Source organism: Dioscorea cayenensis, chromosome 5 (genome assembly GCF_009730915.1).
Source record: "Dioscorea cayenensis subsp. rotundata cultivar TDr96_F1 chromosome 5, TDr96_F1_v2_PseudoChromosome.rev07_lg8_w22 25.fasta, whole genome shotgun sequence".
Taxonomy (NCBI): Eukaryota; Viridiplantae; Streptophyta; class Magnoliopsida; order Dioscoreales; family Dioscoreaceae; genus Dioscorea; species Dioscorea cayenensis.
The window spans coordinates 16,864,759-16,876,265 of NC_052475.1; the positions used below are offsets into that span (position 1 = coordinate 16,864,759).

The window sequence follows — 11,507 nt, forward strand, 5'->3', positions numbered from 1 at the left end:
ATTCTGAAGGGCTGTCGTTGGATATTGGACAACGCTTTTGACGGTGTCGAAGATTTCGAGGATGTACTTTCAAAATCATGCAATCAAAAGGAATTTTTGACTTCAAATTCATAAAGAACGAAAAAACATCGGGTGATCGTGGAATGCTGCTGCCGATGGTTGTCGTTAGCGCCTTCATGCATCAAAAAGAGTATAACAAAAATACTTTCAGAATCAAGACAATCAACCCGTCACACACTTGCGGTGGTGGCATAGGTTTAGCGTCACATCCGAAAGCGTCCAAAAAATGGGTTAGCGCACGAGTGATTCGAAGCTCGAGGACCGTCCCTTATACGAGGCCATCGACATTCGGGAAGGACATGTTACGGGAACATGGTGTCCACATACCATACAAGCGAGGCTTGGTTGGGAAAAAGAGCATGCCCAGGGTGGTCCTCGACGCAGCGTGACATCTCTAGCTACGACTGTTTGCTTTGGTATGTGGATAAGGTGGTTGAGACAAATCCCGGCAGCATTGCGATCGTGGAAAGAGACGGTGATCGTTACATTGCAGTCGCTGCCATGGATCCGGTCACAATCGACGATCTTGCAATGAAACTGTCGCCGACTAGGCATTGTTAATAAGCCGACGATGACAGGGAAACATTGTGTATTGATGGGCAACTTTCCATATTTAAACGGAGACATTGTTATTTTAAACGGATACACTGTAATTTGAAATATTTCAACTGATGTTTAAACGATATATAGTATATTTAAACAATGAAAGTGAAATGTACACAATTAGAACGTAAATTAAACAATGAAATGAAACTGAATGGAATTTAACCTGCTTTACAATTCAAAACAAACAAAATTTACATTAAGATATACAAGTCATGCTCTTCGAACACGAAAACAATGAATTGAATTTGTCCAGATTTACATTCGAAAACAAAATTGACATTCAGATATACAGGACATGTTCTTCAAAAACAAAATTTAACTCGCTTGTGATGACCCCCCTTTGTCATGGACGCCGGCTGCCCTCCCCTCCTTAAGTATACGGGTAACATACCTTAATCTGAGGTAAGGAACGCTCCCGTCTGCAGTGGCCGTAACTTCTCACCCCAAAGTAATTGCTCGATAAACCGCATGACATAGACGGGCGCAATCGACGCTTCCTTGTTTTTGGCGTGGGGTTTCTATGTCGTGCACGAGTGGGTACTTTGCCGTCGCCGACTCACCGAACTCCATATCGACACAAATGTCGAATAGATTCCGCTGTCGAGATATGCAAGTCGAGATTAGAATACCCGATTTAAAATACCACACGGATATTAATCGGACATAATTAAAGAACTTACCATGTCCAACGCGTCCTTATCGTATTCCCGGACATGAAGAATAATGGTCGTATTTTTTTGTTTATCATTGTCCGGGGACGACGACATGGAAGTGGCCATTCATGATTATCGAGGAGGATGACAATTTGAACTTCATGCGGTTTTGCGCAGACATCCCCGATCATAGCCATAATTATGTCATGATGCGTCGTCCCGCTTTGACATAAACAGTAAGCGATCCGGTGATGAGGCGGCGCTTCTTGTAAGGATATGGCTCTTTGCTCAGCGACTTTTTGTATTATGCATACGAAAGCGTCCCATCACATCATCGATGACCATCTCCTTCCCCTCAAGCGGTGTATAATTTGTCGCGTGTGGTCGCGACAACGTCATTCTTCCACTACGAGCAGTCTTTGAGGTTAAACGATATGAGATATAATAAGACCATATTATAAATATTTAAATGATATTATCAATTGTTACATGATATTATATATAATTAAAGCGTTAAGTAGACAAATTAAATGATAACATAAAAGGTATTAAACACTATTAGGTAATAGTTAAACACTATAATAAAACCTTTAAACAATATCATAAAAAAACTTTACACTTACTCGTCCATAGAGCGGTTGAGGAAGATCCTCATCAACTCCTGCTTTCGTATTTGATTTAAAACGACTCGAGGCCAACCCATTTCTTCTTCTTGAATAAAAAGCTTTCCGAGCAGTCCGGTCCAATTTTTTTGATTGGCCTTGATCATCTCTCTCGTTGCTCGGTCGGGGTCTTGATAGCATCTTCCTTCGATCGCGGGGGACGATGGCGACAGACATCAACTGCGAACACATCCTTACATGGTTGTTCTTGTTGTGGGATTGTGTTTCGGCTCGATCGAGGAGCAGACGGCGACATCATCAACCGCAGACACATCCTTACATGGTTCTTGTTGTGGTGGGATTGTGTCCTCGCTTGGGCTAGCGATCTTGTCGGCCGCGACCACGCCCGCAGCGAGCGGATTCGACGATCTTCTCAACCGTGGCCGATGACAGCAGCATCATTGGGAGACACACCCTTAACTTGTTCTTGATCTTGAGGGATTGTGTCCATCTTTGATGCACGCAATCTCGCAGACCGGGTTCCACGGGTCGAGGATTTCATCGAGAAGAAGTCGAGCGACCTTCTCAGCAGTGGCAACGGCCACATCATCTCGATGTCCTTCTCAACAACGAGCATCGACCGCCGATGGTGTTGCTATTGTTTCATCGTCGACCCGGCGGTGGAGCGAGGCGATATTGTTCTCCTCTTTTTCGTAAGTCTTTTCGAATGTGGTCGCCTTGGAATGACCTTCCCGATGATGTCGTCGTCGTCAAATTCCGACGCCTCGTTCATCCGGGTGCTTGATTCTTTCGAGGGATGGCGCGGCACGGTTTGTGAAACGTCCCTTCCAGTCGCCTCGACACGCGCGACAAGCCGAGGAAACTTCGGTCGTCAATATCGGCATGCTCGCATAAGAGTTGCGGTGACATCTTCGCCTAATGTCACCGATGGGAGTTTTGCCACGGTCGGAGGGTGCGCCATGGTCGGGTGCCACAATCGGGGACTGTCGTTGTCGTGGTAGGGGGGGTTGTTGCAATCTGCCGTGGTAGGGGAGGGCTTCTCCGGTCGAGGAATGCGTGCGGCGTGGTGGGGTCGGAAGTAGGAGAGCAGGCGTCCGGTAGCGCCGCGATGAGGCGCCCTCTCATCCCGCCTCGAGCAAGTGGTTTTCGGGAGCGATGGCATCCATCCAGTCGATTGGCCCCAACAAATATTTCTTCTTGACGATTCAGTCGGAACCATTTCAGGAAACTAACATATGTAAACCAAACAATTTCAGTGAAATCATTCATTTTAAAACTATAAAAAAACTATATTTAAAGCAGAGTGTTTATATATTTAAAGCGTTATAGAATATAATTAAGCGGAGAACAAAAATATTTAAACCCGGTATGAATAAGTTTTTAAAGCGGTAAATACTAAAGTTAAGCGCTAAATAAAAATGTTTAAACATTAAAGACTCATGTTAAACATTGTCCATGATTTATTACCTCTTTTTCCATCGAGCGATGACAAGCTCGTTTCTACAGTCGCTTGCTTCGGGTAAGTACTTTCACCGTAGCACGACATCCTTGGGATCTTGCGAAAGCGGGCTTTCTTCCACGTTCAGGTCATCTCGTAAAAACCCGGGAGCGTTAAGCGCGACCAGAGCAACCCTTAATGTACCCTATGTTGGTCTTCTTCCCGGCGCATCTATCTTGCACTCGGGCGTTTCGCTTGTGGAATATCCTCCATAAGCCACTTGTGCGTCGCTGCGCCCGTGCGTATCGCCCCATGGGTCGGTAGATCATCGGCGTAATCAACGATCCGATTCGGAACCGAGCATGATGTATTTGGGAAGAGGGATCGTCCCCATGAGGTACACCATCGGGAGTTTGACAAAATTATCTTCTTCTCCCTCAGTCGAACAAGTTGCGCTGAGTGCTCTTGATGGAGTCTCCGTGTCTCTCGTAGGTCTTTGATAGATACCGCCCTTGACGCCGACTGGTTTTCTTCTTACGAAAGACCAGCTGCGTCGCCATCGTAACGCGAGACCAAGAGCGAGGGGCCACATCTTGAGGTCCGAAACTTCGGCGAGGGCTTTCCCCGATCCTGAATTTATTGAGTGCGACCATCGTACCTTTGCAAAAGAGAATCAGAAGGGCCCTCTCTTGGTATATAGCTTCGACTCGATGACGCACGCAAGCGGTGTCCTTGAATAATCTCCCGAGTGTCGAGGGTCGTGTTATCTTTCAATTCGACTAAGGTCTCCAGCAACCGGTGTCAAATAGCATCGCCCGTTAACTAGGGTTGACCGCTCGTAATCACAAGCTCGGGACGATAACAACACATTCAACATGCGATGATTGACAAAAGTTTAAGCGGAAATATAAGGTTTTAAAGCGGTAAACTCTCGGTTATTAAAGCGATGATATAAAATGTTAAAGCAGAGACCCATTTTTTTTAAGCAGAGGCGAGAATACTTAAGCAGAGACAACAAATTTTTAAAGCTGTAACATCTCATTTCTTAAAGCGTTAACCTCCTTTTGTAAAAGCTGCAGACCATATCAAAGCGAAAGGGAAATGTACATTATAAATATTACACAAATCATAACAATCGAAAAAAACTATTTCGATGGTGTATACATACTGAAAATGCAAAAACAAAACAAAACCCCGAGTAGAAATCCCCTGCAGGACTTCAATATCTTCCAACAAAAAGCAGGGAGCACAAAAACAAAAACCGAAAAAAATCTTTCTTTTGTAGTGAGCAGTTAACATAAAAACCATACTCAATACCTTAGATTGCAAGCGATGAAATGCCAACTAGTTGCTGGGGGACTTCTCCTTCGAGATCTCGGGTGGAAAGGGAAAAAGGCGATGAAATACCAATTACGGAGGCTTACGGTAGAGACAACTTCGGAGGCGACTTGGAAATGGAAAAGTCGAAGGCGTGAGTTGAGAAAAAAAGCAAGTAAAAGGCTCAGATAAATTCGTCTCTAGGGATTACCCTCACGGAAAACCGCCCACTTCCTCTCAAATCGCCGAGATGGGCTGCGACCCACGACTCCCCCATGCAAGGGCATTTTCATCCAAAAAAATTTAAAACTCACTCCGTTCACATCCAGTTCTAGGGGTTTGGGGGTTTGAAAAACATAGAGTTTAAAAGGAGGGGGATTTTGGGGATTGCAAAACTAACGGGGTGTTTTTGGCAATTTTACAAACTTAAAGGGTTTTTTTGGCAATTTCCACTTTTAAATATTGATATATATATATACATGTCAAAGGGTACATGAGCCCCGAGTTTAAGTCTTGTTAGACACAGTGCAACCTTACAGTCTAAATTTGGTAATATTTGGTGAGGGTGCATGAGCTAGAAAATTAAATTCTTAGTTTGTGCACACTGCTCTAGTTGTATATGCGCTTATCGCATATATAAAATTTATATATATCAGCGATGCTATTTTTACAGAATAAATTTCCTAAATATGGTTCCGAATAATGTGGATGGCAACTTGTCGTCCACGTTATTTTTTTTTATATAAACTTCAAATTTAAACATTTAAAATCCTGAAATTTATAAATTTTATATATATATCTAAAACCTTAAACCAAAATATTACAAAATCATATACCCAAATAATCTAAAAACTTAAACCCTAAATAATAAATACTAAACATTAAATTCTAAATCTTAAACCTTAAATTTTAAATCCTAGGTAATTAAAAAAAAACACAAAGAGAAAGAATGTGGGATGACTACGTGGATACAAATTGACGTCCACATTATTCGAGAAATGTATTCAAGGATTATATGAAACTATGACGCCAAATTAGATTATATCCCTAATCACCACATTGGTTTTTTAAATGATGTGGATGTCAAGTTGGTATGCACGTCATCATCCACGTTATTTTTTTTATAAACTTTAAATTCAAACAGTATAAAATCTCAATTTTTAAAAGTATAAAATCTTACCTAAAACCCTAAAATCATAAACCCAAATACTATAAGGGTGCGTTTGGATGGATCATTGACTCCCAAGGATTGGTAATGATACTCCTTACACAACTGTTATCACATATTTGGTTGGGTGCAATAGAATGGGCCAAGAATTGATAAGTCCAATAGTAGAGGAGTCCCATTGATGCCAAATTTGGGGGTAGTCTGATTCATGTGGGGTAAATTTACCCTTTTGCCCATCTTTAAACTTGGTTTTCTCTTTTCATTATCTTATACAATAAATTTTAAAGTTAATTGTTTAATTTAAATTAATAATAATAATTATTTTTAAAGTTAATTGTTTAATTTAAATTAATAATAATTATTATTTAAAATTATTTCTAATTCAATTATACAAATTATAACGATTTAATAATTATTATACGATAATTGTTTAATTTATCTTTTACTTATACAATAATTATCTATAGTTACTTATTAATTCATTATCTTATACAATAATTTTTAAAGTTAATTGTTTAATTTAAATTAATTATAATTATTATTTAAAATCCTAAAATCTAAACCGTAAATCCTAAACTATAAATCCTAAACCCTTAATCCTAAATCCTAAACCCTAAATAATAAACCACAAACCTCCTCTAAAGTTTATGGTTTACAATTTAGTGTTTCGAGAAGAGGTTTTCGGTTTAGCGTTTATATGTTTAGATTATAAAAAAAAATTATATTTTTTTATAAAAAAAGACATAAAATTATAATGTGTCAAGATTTCATTGAATTCTAATTCTTCTGTAAAAATATTATTATTTAACTAGCTTTGTAATTTACTACCCCTATATTCATTTATTTAACTCAGAAACAAATAAAGATGGATTTTACAGTAGTATAACAGGAATTGCACATTTGCAAGTGAAGCCCAAAGCCATTATTCAACCTAAATCAGGACAAATACTCATTTTAAAAAAGTTCACTATATATCTATATAGCATGTATCTCTCAAGTATTATATTTGTTTCTAAATTATGCACAACAAGCACACAGCTAAAAAAAACAACTACTGCTGATTTTAGCCCATAGTGTAGCAATGCAAACTGCTAATTAGACCTAAATTATTAAGAAGATTACAAGATAGCACATTTGTTAAGAAATTCTTTTCGGATGTCTATGTTTGCACTCTCCATGCGAGCACGTTGTAACTCCTCTTTGAGTTTCCTGATCTCTTCTTTCGATCTGTTTCCTTCTTCCACTCGTTCTTTGCGCTCGGCAGCCAACAGTTCCTGTGAAATTCTTTCGACTTCGCGTCGAGCATTTTGCTCCTCTTCCAGTAGTTTGTAGATACTTTCTATATGGTAATTCATCTTCTGATCCACCTACAAACATTTGGAAAAGAATGATGATCAGTTCATTGGACAATAAGGACAGGTGCAGACAAGCATAAATTCAAATTTTCTAGGATGGAAATGTAGATTTTGTATTGAGGTTTGCATTTTGTTCTTGTGGTGTTAAAATGAAAATTAACAAATTTCAACAAAGTCTCTAGCAAATTCACAGTTGCAGAGTAAGGAAAAATGGATTGCCACAATCACAAAAAAGAAAGAAAATCATGAGATTGAATAGTTTACACACTCCTGATTTTAAGGAATGCTGCAAGCATTTTTGTGCAAATGCACAAACTGAAAAAGATGCGTGAGCTTGGCAACACAAGTAATTATAAAATAAATGTTTCACGTGACGGTATGTATATCTAAAAAGATTAAATATTCAAGAAAAATCTAATTAACTGTGCATAAAAACAAGGTATACATAGCAAGCACATAAACTGAGCGCACAGTTCAGAAACATTATAAGAAGCAAGAAAAATGACTTCTTGAATGCCAAGTAACCAAAATGTAAAAACCACAAGTGCATACCATCTCGGAAATCTGACGCATCTGTTCTTCATAAGATTTGTTATTTTGTTCCTTCAACCCATTTATCTCTGATTCATTATGTCCTTCCAATGATTCAATGTCTTTCAGTGCCTCTTGCATCCTTAAAGCTTCTTTCTGTAAAATGAATGTTTTTGTGCATATTCATTGACTTAAACTAAACCATAAGAGTACCTAGGATTTTTTATATCAATGAAGCCACAGCATTACCTTGATTTCAGCAAAAAGTTCATTAGAATATGGGCGCCTATTGTTGCTCATTATTATTGAGTCTACCAGAGTGAGTAGTTCATGCAGCTGCTGGGCTTTCTTAGATGGATCCCTAGACCTGTTATCGAAAAGCACAACCCTATTTTCACACAATTGTATGATTTGCTGCAAAGATTCATCCACAAGAAGAAAGAATTAGTACATTATGTTCATCATGCACAGAACATGCATATTGTGTTACCAAATTCTTCAATGAAACATCAAGAATAAGTTAAGGGAAAAAAAAGAGATGATAAGTCAAAATGTCAACACCTGCAAAGGCTCAGGGCAGTCACGCGCCAAATAATCTTCCAACGTATCATCATTTCCTTCTAAGTCATCACCACCAGTAAATAATACAATCATGTATTTGATTATTCTCTCCCCAAAAACTGCTCGCAATTTAGTAAGTGCAGCCTCCTCTTCTTGTGAAAAGCGAGACCTAACTGAAAGTACTAGAAGGACAGCATGAATGCCATCCTTAGCCAACTCTAAAAACTTCGTGATATCTTCACCCATGGACCTTGACTCAGGTGAAATATCAAATAGTCCTGCAAAAACATACCAAGGGTTTATTTTAAATCTTAAGCACAATTACAGAAACTGTTAGCACAATCTTTTGTGTATGAAATAAGATTGTGGACATAGAACAAGGAGTAGCTAAATCATAAATTGAATAAATAAATGGATACTCATTCCACACTATTGCTGTAGTTATTTAAGACAAATAGATGCATTGAGGGGCGACTAGAAGTAATGCATTGAATTCTTGCTTGGATAGGTCTTATCAAATCTAGTATATCATATGTTGCGATAGAATGAAGTCTCGATCCAAGCAGAGCAAAATGTTTCAAGCGGCATCTATCTAAAATTTGCTTGGTTTGACCTTATTGTTTAAATTCCCTGAATTTTGAGCTCTTGTTCAGATCTTAGTAGCTTCATGACCAAAGAGTCTTCATTTTTTTCACCTTTTCTAGTTAGAACAATTAGCCATAACACGGTTCTTAGAGCTCTCCATAACACAGGGTGTGGCAGATGTATGACAGCAACTCCATTCTCGCTATGAATAAAGATATGCCACATGCTTCTAACAACTCATTACCCATTAACTTTACCTATATCAGAACTTCCTTTAGTTTTGCCAGGATTAGGTAACCATGCATGATAACACTAATTCATCCAACTTCATGGCACACAAGATGACAAATTAACTACATCATAACCGAAGAAATCACTTCATCGATATTATCAACTTTGTGATGAAAGCGCAACTCATTTTACCCCAAACATTCCTCAAATAATAGCTTGATGATAAAATCCTAGAGAAATAAATTGATGAAGCTCATCTACTAAAAAGCTTAGTTCATCGGGGACAAAACAAGCCTAATATCAATAAATATAAGATCTCTCAAAATATAAATCCCCAAATAGGGAGCATGCATGCAATTTTGTGTGTGTGTGTGTGTGGGTGGGTGGGTGAGGGGGAATTGAAGTAAAATTACATTACAAACTACAGCAAAAATAATTAAAAGAGCATAAGTCAGAAGATATACCGGGAGTGTCGATCACATTCAGAATACGACCATCTTGAAATACGGTTTGCTGTAGTTCACATGAAGTAGTCACACCAGAAGGAGCAGCCTGTGACTTGAATGCCTTCCTACCTAAAATACTGTTCCCTGTGGCACTTTTTCCATTTCCTGTCTTCCCTATTAAGACCACAGTACTGCCAGTATTGGGTACAGTAACTTCCCAATCATCATCAAAGTAACTTTCATCAATTGTGCGGCTGAAATTAAATAAATCACAGAAAAGCACAATTAGATAATAGAATTATATAAGCATTCAACAAGAAAATTATTCATGACATAGAGTTTGCATTAACAATTTAGTGCATATCAACATTCACTAAAATAAACTCTTTGAAAAACATATTAATTACCTTTTTGACAGTAGATAATTAGTAAATACGAAAAAGCACAGAGGCAGATTGCTCTTAGAACACAGATGCAATCAAATTACTGGAAATGATGTGACTAAGATATTTTATCCGAATCAAACCATAGGGGAAAAAAACTAAAAGCACATACTTTATATGTACAAAAAGCGAGCCACCCCTTAAGACAAGTGGATTGGACTCCATCATAGTATCTCCATCAAATTTCAACTTAAAACCTAGATATGATTGAAGAGGGAATAAAGTTCACCACTTTGTTACATAGCTATTTAAAACAGTAGTTTCCACACAATTTTCCTAGAAAAACGACCACATATGCTTCTGAATCAGAATTTTTGTTTTAATCAAAGAGTATCAAAACAATGATGAATTAAACATAACAAAAAACTGCTCTCAAGTCTAGGAAAACAAAATATGGAATTTCCTCCATTGAATTGAACCAAAAAAACAGGGATGCAACAAAGGGCAAACAATTGCATAGAATTAAAACGGTCAAGATGAGTAATTTGAAGCCAATAATAAGAAATCTCCACCAAAATTCAACCTAAAACCCCAGTAATGATTGAAAAGAGGACAAAGGACAACCCAATCTTCCACAAGCTCTTCTATATAGTACTTCTACGCAAGAATCTCAACTGTTTGCTTATTGAAATACTTTTTCCCTAATTTCCCAAGAAAGAAAAAGAAAAAAAAACCCTAGATGATAAAAAATCAGAATATTTGTCCTAACAAAAGAATATACAACAATAAACGAATCATATATCAAAAGAAACAGCTTTCCCAATCAGGGAAAACACGGAATTCCACCATTGAATTGAATCAAAGCAAGCCATGAACCAAAAGGCAAAGGATCGAAGACGATTACCTCGGAGCCATTACTCTCGAGCCGAAGAAGATCAGAAGAAGAAATCGAAAGGAGAACAAAGGGCTGAGTTTTCGTAGTGACTACGACTTCTCGCTTTATATAGTCTTCGATAGATTACGTTGCTGATCCCGAGGCAATATAAATCTTATACAAATGAACCGTTAGATTCCTTGCTGATCTCGAGGCAAGAGCAACCGAGCTAAAGTTTATCTGAAGCCAACGAATTTTAAAATTTTTATTTTTTTTTAAATTAAAATTTATGAAAAATTCGTCTTTATTATTTTTATATAAAGAAAATCAACACGGATATTTCCACATTTGAGAATAGGGCTTAGCCCAGCAATTTTTACATGTCTGATAATTGGGGGGTCTTGACTTCGACCCCAAACTTACAAATGTATAATCAAGTATTCAGTGTGAGACACTATACTGTCATCTCTTTTAGGGTTGAAGGGTATTTTGATCAATGTTAGCTATCTTTTACGATAATACAATTGAAAAAGTAAGCGTTCGCAGAAAAAAGGACTCTGACATACCAAAATTACGGACAATAGGTAAATAATGCTATGTTTGGATTGAGAACCAACGAGGAAAAGTAGAGTAAAGCGAGGGTTTTGGAGGGTCAGAGTGAGACATTCCCTCGGTT

The 11,507-nt window shown here is 38.0% G+C and overlaps 1 protein-coding gene across 2 annotated transcripts; it reads right to left on the bottom strand.

Annotated features, from left to right (window-relative positions):
* Positions 1 to 6,817: 6,817 nt before the first annotated feature.
* On the bottom strand, positions 6,818 to 10,928 carry LOC120259895 (immune-associated nucleotide-binding protein 9). 2 transcript variants are annotated; one of them, XM_039267353.1, is made up of 7 exons: positions 10,862 to 10,907; positions 10,130 to 10,214; positions 9,593 to 9,828; positions 8,313 to 8,590; positions 8,001 to 8,165; positions 7,773 to 7,907; positions 6,818 to 7,232 (listed from the first exon to the last, which is right to left on the bottom strand). In XM_039267353.1, the coding sequence occupies exons 2-7, from the start codon at positions 10,183 to 10,185 to the stop codon at positions 6,984 to 6,986; spliced, it is 1,119 nt and encodes a 372-aa protein (XP_039123287.1). In that variant the 5' UTR covers positions 10,186 to 10,214; positions 10,862 to 10,907; the 3' UTR covers positions 6,818 to 6,983. The 2 variants fall into 2 exon arrangements, with proteins under 2 accessions (XP_039123287.1, XP_039123288.1); XM_039267354.1 differs by lacking the exon at positions 10,130 to 10,214 and having other exon boundaries at positions 10,862 to 10,928.
* Positions 10,929 to 11,507: the final 579 nt, after the last annotated feature.